Source organism: Hypomesus nipponensis, chromosome 4 (genome assembly GCF_054491055.1).
Source record: "Hypomesus nipponensis isolate SF chromosome 4, ASM5449105v1, whole genome shotgun sequence".
NCBI lineage: Eukaryota > Metazoa > Chordata > Actinopteri > Osmeriformes > Osmeridae > Hypomesus > Hypomesus nipponensis.
Genome location: NC_140364.1, coordinates 1142452 through 1161258, shown reverse-complemented (window position 1 = coordinate 1161258; position 18807 = coordinate 1142452). Strand labels below are relative to the sequence as shown.

The 18807-nt window shown below is 41.0% G+C and overlaps 1 protein-coding gene across 17 annotated transcripts in view; it reads right to left on the bottom strand.

Annotated features, from left to right (window-relative positions):
• The window catches only part of pef1 (penta-EF-hand domain containing 1), a 103177-nt gene extending 88248 nt beyond the window's left edge, over nt 1–14929 (bottom strand). For all 17 annotated transcript variants that reach the window (XR_014753240.1, XR_014753238.1, XR_014753243.1 and 14 more), the window contains exon 1: nt 14775–14929. Coding sequence is in view for 10 of the 17 variants with exons in the window: in XM_084695548.1 (XP_084551674.1) it covers nt 14775–14795 (21 nt within the window). In the remaining 7 variants the exon portion in view is untranslated. The remainder of the gene's footprint in view (nt 1–14774) is intronic.
• Between the last annotated feature and the right edge of the window lie 3878 nt (nt 14930–18807).

Here is an 18807-nt window from a genome sequence, read left to right as displayed (position 1 = left end):
TTATGGTCAGTTTGGTGACCCTGGATCAAGTTAATATCCCCGGAAAAACAGCAGCAGCGAGTGTTTACTACGAGTATAAGTGCGGTCGGGTTTGGACAAGGGTAGAGCACGGCTAATTTACCGGCGCCAGCGTCTTTTTACCGGCTCTAGTAAAGGATAAGCTAACTCTAATTTTGTTTACAATATTTAGCTCGAAGGGTAAGAAGTTAAAGCTTAACGTGAAATCAGTAAATCAGCTGAAAACGTGATCCAATCTTTTTTATAAATATTTGAAGTGGCATTTTATCAGAACGTTAGCTAAAATCCGGTCGGGATTGGACACAGTGACGTTACAGCTACTTATCTGAACTAACGACATGATAACTGTCACTACTGTAGATATAAAGAAAACGTTGACTTTCACTCGGTGCTATTCACTGACAGTAAAAAAAAATGGCGTTATTGTATGCACTGCTGTCCATAGACAAGATCCAGCGCTCCTTGCTGCGTTGCTAACTCACCAGGACACTTCACCAACTCTCCACTCATTCTCCTCGGACCATCCATTTAATTGGCTTTGACGGCCATCAAGTCTAGGCAATTCCTCATTTGCCCTCTCTCTTCTATTTGGTTCGAAATTATACGGCTGCGGGCCATCGTACATATTAGTGGTTCTTGCCACCTCTTCTTCATCTCGGTCAGTTGCCATAGTTCTAGTACTAGACTGAGGCTACTCTCCTCCACGACTCCCCAACGTGACGTCATCACCGAATTGCGCTAATATGCTAATGCTAACAAAAAAAACATAAAAAACTGGTCTTAAACACTATTTTGAGACACCATTTTGAGATTTCTTGAATAATATACATATCTTGAGTGCTTTATGTACCCATTAATCAACAGTGGTGGTTAACCTGCCATATGGATTTTAATTATCCCTTACAAAAGAAACATTCTAATTTCCTGCGCTTTCAAACAATCAGTGGAGTGTGGATAGCAACGGCAGCTAGCTTGCCTCTAGCAAACTGCTTTTGAATTAGCCATGTCCCCCTAAATTAATATTGAACTTTTAAGTTTTGGGGGACTTTTTTTTTTCAGTTAGCAGACGGTACTATTTGAATCGCAATTCCATCTGAAACACTGCCAGTGACAAAGTTGTCACGGTGCGTGTCCACTACAGCGTTTTTTAATGCTCTGCACCGCTTGCCTTCCCACAGTGCTCCACGCTTGGAGCGTGTTAGAAAAGTTTATATAGATTTGTAGTTCACTCTAAGCTCACTGTTGTAGTTTGTGTAAAACTGTGTCATTGACAAGTGTGCAGACTTGGGTTCATGTACTTACAATATCGATCATTATTGATATAAATATAGGTGCTGCTGTCTTGATCAAAATACAGCTTTTACACTGCATGATGCAAGGAATCAGATTCGCTGACTCGATGTTGCATGATCTTGTCAACTAGGCTACTGTATGGGTACAGTACTGTACAGCACTTCAGTAACATTTGCTAGGTTATGGCCACTACACATTTACTGTATTGCCAGCAAGTGACTGCCAAGCAGCATTTCAACGTTGAATGTCAATCGTGTGCCGGGTAAACTAGACTACTGCAGCTAAACTAGTACAGTATGCAGCTAGCACAGAAGAAAGTTAGAGCTAGGTTACGTACTGTAGCTAGCTAAAGTGACGAGACTGAATTTAACACACCAGGGACACCAACAACTTCGGCAACCCTGCGCCAGGTATATAAAACTATAAAACTAGACTGAGTGCGTAGACACACATACGATGAGTTGCTCTTCCATCTTGAAATTGTCAAACCTAGAAATGTTTACCATGAGCAACAGTTGCTACGTTATATGAAACGAGAAACCAACTTGATTGGCAACGCTAGCGTTTTCACGCTCCTCATTTACATAAAGTTGAGAAATTCCAACTTTCGCCGCCCCGCTCACCTTCCCACAATGCCCTACGCGAGCGTCGACGCCCTGCTCGCCTTCCCACAATGCCCTACAAGGGGGTCAACGCCTGGTTTAATTGAAAATGAATGGGAAGCCGACGCCCCGCTCTGCCCGCCCCGCTGCAGTGTGAACGCAGTTACAGTAGGTTGTTTCAAAGGGGGTTCCTTGTTTCAAAGGGTGTTCTTAATGAATTATGCAATATGAGTAGGCTAAATGCTTGAAATAACACTAGAAGGGAAAACAGACCCACCTGCAACTGAAGCAAGCAAGCACACCCTACAATTTCCCCAGAAATTGTACCCTCTCTAGTTTGCATAAATACCCCAACATATCTAAACATTGGATATAGCCAGTAGTGACAACTATAATTTATTAAGAACATCTGGATGTGTGTTGAGCTGTGGTACGACTATTATTGGGGAAACGACCCAGCCCCAAATAGGGGTCGGCGATATGGCCAAAATCTCCTATCACGGTTACGGTATATATCGCGGTATAGTAATTGTTCTGTAAATTCAATTAAGAAATGGTACAAAATAACCATATCATACTTCATCATCACACTCGATTATTTATTGTTCTTTGAATCTTTATTCAACTTCTTCTATTTCTTCCGTGGCACCTTTCAGCACCTTCAAATCTTCTGCTATTAAAATCGTTCAACTGTCAAAGAATTCAGCAGTTTCAGGCCATGGGCGCTATCACTTTTCAGCTTTGTACCTCTTATGTTTGAATTAATATAAATCAATATTCATAATATTTTTTCCTGGTTTTCCAATGGAGTTTTCTTTCAAATCCTTTCAAACTTCTTCAAACTTCTTCAACTTCCAAATCCTTCTTCTTCATCAATCTTTCAGCTAGAGCCACCATTTAAACTTTAACATGTTGACAAAACCATAAACTATTTTTAAATAATTCAGATTTTTTATACCTATTCAACTTTTTTCAATATCACTGATTATGTTTCATGACTTTTTCAAACCGTTTCTGAGATTTACATGGGTGTGCACGACCAAAGCCGAGAGTGCAGACTGAATCGCTTACAGTGGAGGGGAGCTTCAGATGTCGTTGAAAACATATTTCTAGTTTGCAAGCATTGCCACAATTTTTGCTCTTCATGCTTCGTTTTTGGATCAGTAGATAGCTAATTTTGAGCTGGTCGTAGACAGTTGTCTGTGGAATCCAAAAGACTTACACATTTGTTCAGAGCCCCACGAAAGCGAGACAAAGTCCAACTCTTGCCCCATAGAGTCCAATGCAAATCTGGTGACCAATTTGTCAGAAAAGGCAAAAACAACCAGATTTCGAAACTGCCGGTAGAGTCGTATTTCTGACCGCACAGACATATAAAGGACATCTCTGGTTTCGGCAGAGTCTTGGGTATTGGAAAACATCTTTATTTCTTGGATTGGACGTATAGTTTTGCGTCTAGGTTAACTTGTTTGAGGTGTGGATTCTTGCTAAATTTCTGGCCCTCAGCGCATTAGCAGCCATAGCTGCACCATCACCGTGGCAACCACACAAACACGCGCCAGACTCTTACACAGGTGATTGGTATTAGCTGATTAGTGGAGACACAAGACAAGCTTTTCAGTCAACTCGTATCATTAAAAGACTAAGAGCACCACAACACAACTACTACCACTACCGATAATGCTGTATCTTATGCCACACTACAACTACTAATTATGCAGATGCTAATATCTCTTTTGCTAACTACTATGCTAATGCTACTATTTTGTTCTACTACGCCACTGAGTGTGTTCACTTGACCATGAGAAACCCGATAGCCATTGTCAGTTTATGCCAATAATACGATTACATGTGTAATTGGGGTGTGCTTGCCTTCGGCGAGCACAAACCATTGTTATCTCACATATATATTATTATTATTATTATTTCTTTTTGCCCTCCTAAAACTTTGTTAATATTTGGACTACATAGACAACCTCGGTGTCAAACGTTTCGTTTTGGTAGCCATTGAGTTGCTTGTATTGGGATTTACGTTCCGTTGCACGGTGTAAGTAGAAATTACGTTTTTGTGGAGAAAAGTGAAGCTAACGGTGGCTAACTTGCTAGCCACAGTCACTGACATTGCTAACGTCACTAACACACGCGTGACTACCTGTTGCAGAACATTAGTTTAGCAGCTTGTTAACTTCTGGGAGATGATAGGCTAACTAGAAACGCTACAAGCAAAGAGGCCAGGGTGAACTATTTACTCATTTAACATTGTCATAAAACAAAATTATGAAATGTAGTGTATAATATGATGTACGCATTGTTATTAGGCTAGTACATCTATTTTCGGAAATAGTGGTCTGCGGCTGACGCATTAGCATCATGAGTCATCATGACATAGCCTCTGTTGCCCAGGCGACACAGGGCATACATACAACATAATGCTACGTCTGTTTTCAATCGTTAATTAAACATTCCTCACAAATACATTTTCGTTTTTGGATTTATTATTTTATTAGATTACAAGTAAACGATTTGACTAGCCATGGTGATAACCATTTACTCATTTAAAATTGTGATACGAAACACTTGTGAAATATGTATGCTGATGATTATAGCTACTGTAGAGCTAGCTAGCTAGTCTAGCTCTACTTTCGTAAACGGTGTAAACGGTCTCCTATTTTCACAGAGAAGTTAGCTCTAGCTGTTACACCGGCACATCTCTGCTACTATCTGTTACCAAAGGTGTTAGACCGTAAGTTAGAGCTAGAGCTAACTTAAGACCTTGTAGTCTTCCGTTCCAGATCGCTTTGGCCTGGGGAAGTAGCCTACAGTACTGTACAATATACGAGTGGCAGGTAGCTACAGTATAAGACAAATTAGTTAGCCTAGCTGTTAATCCTACAGCAAATTTTCTACCTTTCGTCGTCCGTTCCAGACCGCTTTCGGAGGTTACTTTACAATTCATCCAGCCACCAGATAGTGCCGTACTGTAGTAGCCAGATATATATAGAAGGGCTGCACGATTAAGGCCAAAATGATAATCACGATTATTTTGATCAATATTGAGATCACGATTAATTATCACGATTATTTGTTGATTATAACCTAATCAAATTGTATTGTCACAATACATTGTACTTGCATAATGGATGTGTATAAAACTCATAATATATAATCAAAAAAAACGAATACGGCAGGGCTCAGCATTAAGGCTTGTCCGCTTGTCTGGGACAAGTGGATTTTTTTGTAGGGCAAGTGGAAGAGAAATGTACTTGCCCCACTGGACAAGTTAAAACTCACACAAAATAAAATGCCACGTTACTTCATCTTTTGTTCCACTCATTACGTTTATTTTACCGATTTTATTTAACGGAATTCTGCATGAGCAAAACACAGATCTGTGTTCGCTCGAGTGGCATAGTCCCAAGATCTCTACAGACCTTGCAGCTAATTTAATGCTCAACAATTGAACGGGGCTTATTACTTGAAAGAGGAATTATTTAGTGTGTCGTCTCAGTTACACTAGGGCTTTGGAAAATTGTGCCAAGCGCAAATAGGCTAATGGCTAGTAGAACATAACATTTCAGAATAATTTCAGTAAATCAAGCAGCGCTGCAAGATCCAGTTAAAAGTTATGCAGCTAGCAAACGTTAGCTAGCATCGCTAACGACATTGGCTAACTCAACTTTGGTAGGCTATCCTCTGTATTTGCAAGCTATCTGTATCTAAAATAAGGCTTTAGGGATTAGCGAAGGCAGGTCACGGGTAGTTTTTTTGTTTTCTTTGTTAAGATAGCAGCCTTATGACCGACTTCTATCTGTTCCGGAATTTTCCTCACGTTACTCTGTAATCGTCTACATCTAGAAATTGAGCTGTATGGTGCAGGGAACAACTCTGACTGGCTCATGGAGGCACGTGAACAGACATTAGGTGTATTCGACTCCACGCAGCGCCGCAGCCGGCTGCAGCCTGCAGATTGGAGAAAGAGTTTACCCAATAGGCTACATAAAATGACACATTTTCCGACTTAAGGAGCCGTTTATAACTCCTCCCCGACAGCAAGCGGCAACTCTCGCTGGTCGTTTCATGCAGCCACAGCCGATGTCGAACGCACCTATTGGTTTACGGAGCGCTAGATTGGCTTTGCAAAAAAAACTTTGATACGGAGTGTTCTATGAACTGAATGACGCATTTTAAATATGGCTCTATCACGCGAATTTGATCGTGGGAAGCCGAAATCGTGATTGTGATTAAAATTCGATTAATCGTGCAGCCCTAATATATAGCACTATATATATTACATCTCGTCAGCTTTGTTGTCTTTGCGCTGTTGGTCAGCTAGAATACAAAGTCATTCTTTACAGTCAAGTAAGTTAAAGGTGACATGACATGCTGTTTTTGGATGCTTTTATATAGGCCTTAGTTGTCCCCTAATACTGTATCTGAAGTCTCTTTCCCGAAATTCAGCCATGGTGCAGAATTATAGCCACTACAAGTAGTCCCACAATCAGCTTTCCTCAGAACGCGCTGTTTCTGTGTCTGTAGCTTTAAATGCTAATGAGGAGGAGAGGGGCGGCAACATGCGCTAATGTTTACAGGATGTATTGCAATGGCTCGTTGCCCCCGTTGCTGTAAAATGCCTCAAATTTAGCCATTTTCATCTGATCACCCTGGTTTGCAGAGGTGCACACTCAGTCATTTCAATGTGGAGAAAGGCGGATATCGCGAGCCATAACACCAACAGCAGAACGGTTATCCAAAAATCAAAGAAGTGTACAACACTGGCGTTACAGCGTTTGTATTCACACACACACTTGATGCCTTTTATCTTTACGTTAGCAACAGTAACTCAGCTGTTAGCTGCAGAGCTAATGTTACAGCCACATTCTAAGGGTAGCAAGATAGGTAACCATATACAGTAAAGCAACAAAATGATATAGCGTTAGTTAACTTACTTGTCCAAGGTTTGTAGCTTGACCAAGGAGATTTAGTAATGATCCAGAATTTAATTTCAGCAAGGCCAGCTTTGAGTTGGCTCAAGTTGAGGAAATGTTTGGCGCAGACATACAACACTTTGGGAAGTTGTGTCGGCGCATTTCCAGCGAAAATACAATTAAGATACGGGTTGTGCAAAGGCTCGGATGAAAGAACAAAAAAAAAAGATGTGTGCTTGCATTTGTATATCCAAGCAGTGAGCAACTGTTATGCTTCGTTTGTTTGCTCGCCATGATGTCTCTCCAGGAAAAACCGATATCGCACCCGCCCTTGCACGGTGGTAGCTCAGTTTCTCATGGGCGGGCTAGATGATCTGGTCGGGCAAAGCAGAGAGAGGGGAGGTAACCTTCCCCCTATCTACGTCACTAGGGGGAGATTTTCAAACAGCGCAATTGAGCCTTCATTTTGTCAAAGGCGGAGAAGAACACGCAGGGCTTGGTTTACACTTATCGAAAATTCTAGCCACTGGGGGACCGAAGGCAGGCTAGGGGAACTCATATTAATGTTAAATAACCTCATAAAATGAAGTTTTCATGTCATGTCACCTTTAAATGTTCGGTTTACATAGTTATAGGCCTACACATTACAACAGATCAGAGTGGTTTACAAAGATGCCTTTTACATTCATACGTTTCTGAGCTTACTTTTAAATAACATAAAACATGTTGTAAGATGCTTTTATTAATCAGAATGACCTACACCAGCTTGCGATCGACTTTTGGGTCGGGACCCACCACTTGAGAAACACTGTCCTACACATAGACAAATGCAATAGACGTCCCATAGCTTACACGGGACCCTTTCAATACAGCAAAGATGGGTGTTCATTTTTGAATCATTTATGTGTTGTGTAAAATTGCATTAAATTCGATATGTTTCTAACCAGGTGCAACTAAATTTATCTTCCAGACCTGCCGTAAAAAAAAATCCACTCTTCCCGGACAAGCCTAAGCTACATGGCTAGACTGTTGATACAGATCAGAATCCATCATATCTTGGACACTCAAAATCAGTGAATCTTGCAGCCAAATCAAGTAGCCTATATATATAGGCCTTTATATGGCTACAAATTTCAGCTCGGTTTCTAGCTGGCTACTTGTTACCAAGTTACAACTTTGTTGCACGAGCATTCTTTGTCTACATTGCGAGCTAACAGTGTCCGGTAATGATGTCGCTATAAATAATGATGTTAAACCGAGACCACTAAGCCCTCAAAGAAAATGTAAGGTCAAAGAAACAAAAGAAAGGTTTGAGGTTACTCTGAAAATTATTAATAAAATAGGCTTGTAATAATAAAACTGCTAAATTCTTCTCTAACTAGGCTCCTCTATCATGCATAATGAAACACGTTTTTTTAGTAATCAATAAGCCTGTGCTTGCCCTCGTTACTCAAATGATGCCATTCAGGGCGTTAAAATTACATAATAGGACGAGTGTCTCAGAAATAATATAGAGCTATATTTGCCTTCAAGGCCAACCAATGAGAATATTGTGAATAAAAACAACACAGACACAGGCGGCAAATAAACAGGTAGATGTTAGCCTTGCATTGTTTGAAAAAGAAGAAGCAGGAAGCCAGCTAGTGTGTAAGAGGCAGATGTTGGATCATATCACACCATGGAAAACCAAAGTCGTCCCCACGTCTGGATCGTTGGCAGCTCGTTGGTCTACTGGTTTGCCCGGCACGCGGAGGTCGGACTGTACCCTGACCTTGCACTGGAGTGCCATATTGAATGGGTAAGGGTGAGGGGCATGAGGTGGGCAGACGTTGTGCCTAAGCTCCGTGAGAAGCGTGGCATGCTTCCCAGCCCGGACATAATGGTGCTCCACGTCAGGGGAAACGACCTCGGCCAACTGACCGGGGTAGACCTGACGAGGCAGATGAAGCGAGACCTGGGGACCATCATGGAGATGTTCCCAAACACTCTGCTGGTGTTTTCGGATATCCTGGAACGCTGCGTCTGGAGGTATCAGAGGAGCACCAGCGCGTCTGGTATCGACAGGGCAAGACGTAGAGTCAACGCAACCGTGTCTAGCTTCCTGGCCGACCGTTAGATGGGGAGCATTCAACACCCCCAAATAAGACATGGTTTCGTGTGGATGTACCGACCCGACAGTGTCCACCTTGATCACATTGGAAACAATGTGTTCTTGGGAAACATCCAAGACGGTCTCCGCCGACTCCTGTGCTAGGCACAGCACACACAACAACGGCTCTTTTAAGAGCCACCCAAAATGTAAAAAAAAACAATTAGACCGTTCAAAGTGGAGAGTCAGATGGCTGAGCGGTGAGGGAGTCGGGCTAGTAATCAGAAGGTTGCCGGATCGATTCCCCGCTGTGCAAAAATGACGTTGTGTCCTTGGGCAAGGCACTTCACCCTACTTGCCTCGGGGGGAACGTCCCTGTACTTACTGTAAGTCGCTCTGGATAAGAGCGTCTGCTAAATGACTAAATGTAAATGTAATGTAAATGTAAGTGCCGTTGTAATTTTACAACCATGGGGCAGGGACGGACTGGGAGTAAAAATAGGCCCTGGACTTTGATCCAGACCAGCCTACCAGAACCGGTCCCGTATACGCCACCACAGCGAGCGCCCTGCTAATGCATGCAAGTTCTGTGCCTGATGTGATGCTTTGGGACTTCCACGCTTAATGCGAGCGAATTATTTTGGCTGATTTGAGCGAAAAGTAGTTTTTTGAGCTTGATGTAAAACAAACAAACATAGCCTTTTGTCCAATTGGTAAAACATTGTGTAGTGAAGGTAATTACGTTTACGTTTCTTAACCTGGTTTTCCATCTTTATATTGTCTCTATAGCTAACTTTCAATCAGTCAGTGTCGCTGTTGTGTATATAAGCGGCACAAAGGGCTGCATAGACGTTCATTTGGAATAGACCAACCGGCCTGGGGGAAAGGGGGGCCGGCAAACCGTGTTGCTCAATCTTCTTCCAACACTCAGCTCACGGTGTCCGGTAGGCTACTCTAGGCCTATAAAGCGAGCAACTCTACATTCATACGTCTCTGAGCTTACTTTAAAATAACAGAAAACATTAATATATTGACGTTGATAGGCTACATTTAGATGCTTTTATGAATCAATATGTCCTACCACTTGAGAAACACGGTCCTACACATAGACAAATGCAATATTAGACGTCCCATAGCCTACAACCTCTTAACCAGGTGCAACAGTTGCCTTGAGAGGATTAAGGAGTTGAAGAAGCAGATGCTGTGTCTTCCTCTTGTTGCCCAGAAATTGTATGCTCTCTAGTTAGTTATGCGATTACTCAAACACGTCTACATGATTCTTTTTATTAATCGTTGTATGGTCCACTGACAAAACGTGCACCATCATCCTTCTGCAACAAAGTGTCGCAGTGTCTTCCTGTATCAGCCCTACTGCTGTATGTTTCATTCAATCGAAACATTGAATCCTACTAAGAAAGACAAGTAAACGCACGAGTAACGTTGTTCTGATGGCGGAGAAATCAGTACAATCCAAGTCATCCAAGGCAGGGCTCGACATTAAGGCTTGTCCGGGACAAGTGGATTTTTTGTAGGGCAAGTGGAAGAGAACTGTACTTAAAACTTTTACTCAAACTCAAACTAAATAAAATGCTATGTTACCTCACGTTATGTTCCAATTATTACGTCTATTTTACCGAATTTATTTGACCGTATTCTGCATTAGCAAAACACAAAATAAGTGGCTTCGTCCCAAGATCTCTGCGGACCGTGCAGCTAATTTAACGCTAAACACTTGAACGGGGGCTTATTACTTGAAAAATGATGTAGCCTACTGTGTCATCGCAGTTACACTATCAGGGCTTAAAAAAACTGTGACTTGCTCAAGTAGGCAAATGGCTAGTAGAACATTTCATAATAAATTCAGTAAATCAAGCGATGCTGTAAGACCCATTGAAATGTTATACTGCTAGCAAACTAACGTTAGCTAGCATCGCTACGACATTGGCTAACTCTACTTCGGTAGGCTATCCTCTGTATTTGCAAGCTCTACTTCGGTAGGCTATCCTCTGTATTTGCAAGCTATCTAAACTTATACTGTATCTAAAATAAGAGAAATGGCTGCGAGACGAGCTTTCACGGGTGTTCGCGTGTCTATGTTGCATCACTCCGTGGGCCTGCACCTCGTCCATTACTGTTTACAACGTTAGCAGGACTACTTGGTTGGCGTTGCCTTCTCAGCGTGAGAAGTACAAGGTTTGGTGTGAGAGCGTCTGAGCAGGGGCGATTCTAGGATCAGACCTCTAGGGGTACTCAACCCCCAATTAGAATGTGACATAAATACAGTGCCTTGCAAAAGTGCTAAACCCCCTTGCTATTATAAATCCCTAATTTCACTTGATAACAATGAATACATTTATGTATTATTATGAAAAATATTGAATGAATGAAAAAACAATGTCCCTTTCTTCATGAACTACCAGCATCAAATGATAAAAAAAATTTTTTTAAAGGGTCTAAAATTACCACTTGTGTATAGCCTACTTTACAGTTGAATATTAACTACTTACTAACCAAGAGTGAGGTCATGCCGGGAAATATCAAACTGAGGCTGGAACGAGGTTTGATATTTCCCGGCATGACCGAACGGTCGAGGTTAGTAAGTAGTTTATTATATGGCATTTTTAGCTTCTTTTCATTTTGTAAACGAAAATAAATGGTATGATACAAATGCTGCTAAAGCTTGCTAGGGTACACCACCGCTAGCAAACTAAAAACTTCAACACCATTTAAAAAATAAAGACAATTATAAATCTTTACCCGGACAAGTGACTCTTGTGTCTGGACAAGTGAAACGTTAATGTACTTGTCCAAAGGTCCAAAGGACAAGTGCCTCAAAAAGTTAATGTCGAGCCCTGCAAGGTGTGGGAGCATTTCACACTAAATACGTCAAAAAGGTGTGTTAATAGACCGAGGTGAATTTTGTTTAATATTCGACATTCGTCTCACTTTCGGAAGACGCTACTTTGCAGCGTCACGCTAGGGACCGGGTGAAAACTACCCATACCATTTTTTTTAATGTTTTTTTAATCTTAATATTTGTATTAATATAAAACCTCAGACAATAACCAGAGTATCTTAACAATGTCGGGTATACTTCCACAGCCTTTACTTTTTCAATTAAGTTCAAAATAAAATGATAGAAAATCACTCATCTTTGAAAATAGCTTAATCCTCGCAAATCTTACTTTTTTCAAAATTGTGCAAAAAAATCATACATACACAACAGATTAATCTAATTAAGTCTGGCCTACTTCCACAACCTTTCCATTTTCAAAATATGTTTTGAAACAACAAAACTCAAATAAATTGCTCATCTCTGAAAATAGCATTAAATCCACGCTAATATTAATAACTTTTTCAAAATTGTGTGCCCTTTTGTGCACATTCGGTGAATTTGCACTGTCAGTTCTGTTTTTGAATAAAGGGTTGGAAATTAATGTTTTTTATCCAATTCATCGATTAATCAAAAAAAGAATCGACAGATTAATCGATTACTAAAATATTCGTTAGCTGCAACAACAAATCTATGAAATCGGTTATGAAGAGCGTTGGCAACCAATTTCATTATCGATTCATTGTGTCGCGCGATTATTACACCACTCAATAAGTCGCGGAGATGTTTCAGTATAAAAAAGTTTAGTTGAGCGCGGAGCAAAGCGGAGGTAGAGGAAAGACCATCGGAGAGACGTTGTTGAGTAACGTTGTTCTGAAACACATGGCAGAGAAATCAGTACGACCCAAGTCATCCAAGGTGTGGGAGCATTTCACACTAAATACGTCAAGAAGGTGTGTTAATAGACCGAGTGTGTTAATTGACCGAGGTGAAATTAGTTTCATATTCGACATTCGTCTCAAGACGCTTCTTTGCAGCTTTCCGTTAGGGACCGGGTGAAAACTACCCATACTATTTTGAAAAATGTAGACTTTTATAATATTTTTATGAATATAAAACCTCAAACAGACACCAGAGTATCTTAACCCTTGTGTTCTCCTCGGGTCATTCTGACCCATCAGTCATTGTGAACCACCGTCGTTTGCGACAACTTTACCGCATACAAAAACAAATTAAAACATTTTCTTTTAACCGTTGGGCTGTCTCAGACCCCCCACATTGCGAAGGTTAAAATAAAATTATTTTTATTTGCTTTTGTATTGGGTAAAATTGGGTAAACACAACAATGGTTCGTTATGAACCTTTTGGTCATGTGACCCGAAGGCAGCACAAAGGAACTATTTGGGGCAACGTGAACCACGTGACGATCAACCATTTTGGACCTCAGTTGACTCTCTTTACATGCTCGACTTAACGAGTCGGAATTCTCACCTGAGGGGGCTTGACCAGGGTTGCCATATCCGCGTTTTTCTAGCCAAATTGAGCTACTAAGAAAACAGTGGTGAAAATGTATTGGTCGTGGGTGCCAGGTTTTTTAGCTACTTCTAAACCTTATGGGGCCGCCGCATTTCTGCCCCGTGGTGACCTGCGCTGGGAAAGAGGGAAACAGCATGGATGGGAAAAGTATGTGGGGAGAGCGAGCATCAGCCCAATTTATACTTAGGTCGCAGACACTTTTGAAAAGGTCGCCAACAGAAATGGCGTCACGGTCTACACTTTTAACCGTCGCTTGAAAGTGTCGCCTACCAGGAGAAATTTCTACTGGCGCTGATATCGTCACATAGTGTCGCGCAAGTGTGATTGGCTAGATAAACGGCACGCGTCGTTGACTGCATTGTTTTGAATTTTCAGTGAACGCTCAACAGCTGTTTAAGATGGAAGGAATAGAGGAGAGATCGGCAGAACAAGTTAGAACATATCCACACCTTTATAATGCCTCTCAAAATGAGCTACAGCCATTTTTCTCCAATCGATCACCTAGGCTACAAAGCGTAAACAATATAACCATAGCTACGTGTTTACCGAAGTATAAATGCAGCAGCTTCAGCGACACATTTTTTTCTTCGTCGGCGACCATTTCAAAAGTGTCGGCAACATAAGTATAAACTAGGCTTAAGAGTTCATAACCTACACACACTTTGTTTGGTAATGTGTCTCACTTTCATAGGGAATTGTTGCTCTGTGTCTCGGTTTGGTGGTGATAGGAAGCAGCATGATTAAATCATTTGTTGTAATGAACCAATGAAACATGAGAATAGCAGAAAACAAGGAAAATATTAATTCACCAGTAATTTTCATATATTAACTATGGAGGCATCGATTGGATCAATAGACTTACACCAAAATCATTTGTCAGGTATTTTGCGCTGTTTTTGAGCACTCTTTGGGATGTAATTTCCACTGACCTGGCAACCCTGTATTTCACACTTCCGAGTCGGAGGTCGGAGATGCCGACTCGGAATAAAAAATGGAAAGCGGTGCTTTTTCTTGTTAACGCAGCTTTTGTTAGCGACGTTGATGGAACACCCCCTGTCAATGTTCAAGAGTATCAGGCTGAAATGTATCCATCCATCCAAAAGTCATAGTTGGCTACCCATACCTGTAGTGTGGCTACCAGTTTAGCATTAGCTCTAAACAACTCCCATTTCAGTTCACAGCCAATGCTAAATTTTGCGTAAAATACATCATAGTTATGATAAGTAGACTTAGTCTCTTGGTGTTTGCTGACGTGCACGTTCACAATTATCGTACAATTATTAGTCCGAGCAGACTAAATAGCTAGATTAGCTTGCAAGGCAACATCCACTAACTACAAGGTGACATTTGTTACAGTACCTACTTTAGGTTAGGGTTACAGACTATGAGAGCATATAATATGCTACTTGTTACAGTATCGCTTTGCTTCCCAACAAATACATAGCTAGTGATCCTTAACCCAGAAGTATTGTACTTACATGTCCGTAGTGGAAACTCATTTCGAAATAACAACGTACGTCTCTGTTGACACACCACTGTCCCGTCTGTCATTTAGAGTCCACTCCCACAGCGCTGACAGTGACTGTTGCAAATGACGACGTTCGAGTGGATCAAACTGCTGACGACTAGGCGATCTTTGGTGTGTTTTTGACAACCGCCACTAGATGGTGCAACGGTAGCGCTGCCGCCATTTTGTCCTCAGTTACAGTCAGAGTATGGAAGCACTTTTATCACCCAGGGTCCACACCTCAGTGAAGTTCCTGCTGAATAATGTGTGTTCTCATGATAATGTGTGAGAAGGAAGATGCATTTTTTACAGACAGCAGAAGATTACATAGAGTTGAAGTGGAGTACATTAAGAAACTTAAGATTTGCTGAAGATAAATACAGTATCATACAGTAGTTGTTAAGGTTAATGAGTTAAGGGATGGAGATTGTGAGGCATACAACCATAGACATAAAGAGTAGACGCCGCATTGGCTGCTGGGCACGAAAAATGCGGCCGCCATCTTGGAAAGGAAAAATTCCTAGTTGCTCAGCATCAGAATAAACAATATACGAGCACTGTGCATATGGGCGTCAGCCAAGCCCCCACCCTTCGCCCCTCGGCTTGAAGCAACGGCCCCGGTGGATGTAGGTGGTATTGCATTACGGTTAGGTTTCCGACTCTTCCGGTCGTTTTTATTCTATTAACTCCAGTCAACATTTACAAAACTATCTCCCCCAACAATTTTTGTCCGATTCTCGAACCTGGCTCATACTACTAGCTTTTTCATAGAATAATTTATCCCGATTTTTGCTAAGTTTGAGACCAATCCGAAATGTGTAAACTAGCACCCCATTTATTTGCCTACGTCAATAAAAGTTGCCTGCAAATGTGCTTGCGGATACTAACAGGGCACGAGCACAATAGATCACATTGGCCGATAGCCGATTTACATGGAGCTGAATGAGCCATAGACTTATATTGAATGAGCACAGGGAGAACTGGCTTGAGTTGCCTGCCCTGTTGCAGCAAGTTAAGCAAATGTCACACATACATGACATGTTGTTAATATAGTTTATTCCCGTTATTTTAAAACAGATTTGATTTTTCGTAAAAACGTTCATGACATGATGGCAAATATAATATGTTAAGCGCGAGCATAGATTGTTGACGTCTATCTGGAGCAAAGACGAAGATTAATACTTTAACCGGTAACCACAATAGGAAATTATATAGGCCTATATTTAAATAATATGAGTCTTGCCTTCAGAAGCTTTTGTTAAACACACCCATTATTCTTTTGTTGACAATGAAGGTCCTCTGTGACTAAATGTTTCACCCCCACTTACATCTTTGCCTGACGAGAACAAAGACGGAGCTGTTCATGCTAACAGTTTATTTCATCCGATACAATGCGTTGGAAATCATACTTATATCACAAAGAAAAAAAGCAACCTATGTGATGAGTTCCATCTAGAATAGCCCTATATTTAGCCCTATAGCTTATTTCTAAAAAACAAGTGAAAGGAATACTATACAGTGACAGAATACATTTCCGTTAAGTTTGCATCATGTGTCTGATTCTTATCGGACTTGTACCCCATTCTGCCACTGCAATGCCTTAGCTCACACGCTCGTAACATAGGCTCGTAACCATAGGCTATCAATCTATGCTCGCGACTGGTTGTCGCAAAGTATGACGTGTACAGCTAGTTGCAAGGGTGCACGAGGTCTCGGAGCTAGGGAAAAAAATAGCCACTGTTTAAAGCTAGACCGGAAGACACGGAAGTGGAAAGATGGCTGCGTCCAGTCTCGCGCTCTCGCTTGCCTCACTGCGCCACTGAGCACTTTTCATAGAAAAGAATAGGGACGCCATCTTGGAAGACAGAAGTAGCTGTCTCTAGTTATATTAACTCTATGGCGTCAGCAGCCTTTTGAAAGTGGGATGGACACATTTTGCCGGGGGATGTGGGGGTTTCTCCCCCAGAATTTTTTTAAAGATGTAGATGCAATTTCCCGCATTCTGGTGCTTTTACCACAACTATTACTACCATAGTTGTTATACATATACTGAGGGGCTGGACATTTAAATATTTTGAAAACTAAACTTCCCAATAAGCAATGTGACATCTTCAACTACCTGTCACCTTTCAGCACTCACCTCAGCAACAGAGCTGTCTCCACAGCCCCTGCATGCTGCCCCTGCCTCTGATTCACTCAATCTCAACCACCTAGGCTATATCAGGAGACATGGAGATGCATTGAGCATTCTTTCATATTGATAATTGACATACGCTTAATGTAGATTGTTCATATTAAGATTTCTGAGATGTAAATCATGTTATCAGCGTATCAAATTCACAATTGGTATAGGTTTAGAAGCCTAATAATTATGTAGGCTACATAAAACTGAGGTTAAAACTGGGTTTCTATTTTCGAAATAAGCTATGCTTTTCCAGTAATGTAAAAAAGCGATTAGTTGCTGCTACTTTTTTACCTGTGTTGGACTACTGTGATCTTCTTTATATGCATGCCTCTGCTAACTGTCTTCGTAGGGTGGACGCAGCTTACCATGCTTCGCTGCGGTTCATTACAAACTGTAAGGCTCTGACTCACCATTGTGAGTTATACTCTCGGGTAGGATGGCCTGCTTTGGCCACCCGTAGGCTCTCTCATTGGTACACCCTTATTTATAAGGCAATCCTTGGTCTGCTCCCTAACTACCTGTGTGTTTGCATCAACCACAGAAGTGTCGGACAATATTCTTTTCAATCTCTGGACTTTTTTATGCTCACTGTTCCAAATGCCAGAACGGAAATGGGAAAAAGGGCTTTTGGGTACTCTGCCCCCTCATCATGGAATATGTTGCAGAATGTTTTAAAGTTCAGGGAACTAATATCACTGACTACTTTTAAATCTCGAATGAAAGAAATAGAGGCAGGTTCCCTAATATGTAAATGTTTCTTAAATTAACTTTATGTCACTGTTTCTTAGCTCTTAGCTTTTAGTTTCTTTTAACTTGTCTTGTTCTGTGTTTTTCTGTGTGTAACTCTGTGTTTTTTATGCTGCGAAAAATAGATTTTAATCTCAATGGGACTTCCTGGTTAAATAAAGGTTAAATAAAAAAATAAAACAAACATTTGCATCTCCCTAAAGCATGACTGGACAGTTCAGAAATGGTCAAATGTGTGTTCAAACCTGTATCTTTTTCACAGATCACATCCTTAGGATGTAAGCTTTCAGAAAATACATGGGTTAATCCTTTTCCCTTAATGGCCATCAGCCATATATACTCCATTTTCCAATACCAGATTTATTATGCATGGGCAGCATACTAATATGGAGAGAAGGACTTGTCTCATTAGATAACATCCTGAGGGTATAAGCTTTCAGAGGATATATGGTTTTAATGGTTGAATCAGTTTTGCCTTCATGTTACCAGTGGCTAAACCAGACTTTTATATATGAGGTGGCCAAGGGGTGGCCAGGGCTACTTCAGGGGGTCCACAGACCAAGACTGAAAATGTGTGTGTAACCTTAGCCTGGCATCTAAGCAGTGTAAATTATTCATATGATTGCTGATGAGAAATAGAAATTAAAATTCACTTAAACCTGAGTTCTTCAATGTGGCCTAGTATAGTCCACTAGGGTTACTTTAATCAAATTATACATTTACTATGAATAGACTGTGTCTCTACATCTGAATTGCAACTCATTTCTGTCTTACACACACTGTAGTGTAAGCTACTCACAAACTGGAGAGACTTTTGTCACTCTGTTTTCATGAATACACTGTATAATCTGGGTCTAACCAGGTTAGATCCTTCTTTTACATTAAAACATAACTTTTAGTGTACTCACACAAAAAATGCCACAGCCATCAAAACAAGAACTCTCATGAATCAACAACCATCATTTTAAAGTGAGGCTTAATCTGGGAAAAAACTTTTGTGTAGACTTACATGTGAGGCCTACAAACACAGGCTAAACTTGGCATGTGACTGACTGACTTGTATGCTCCTCTG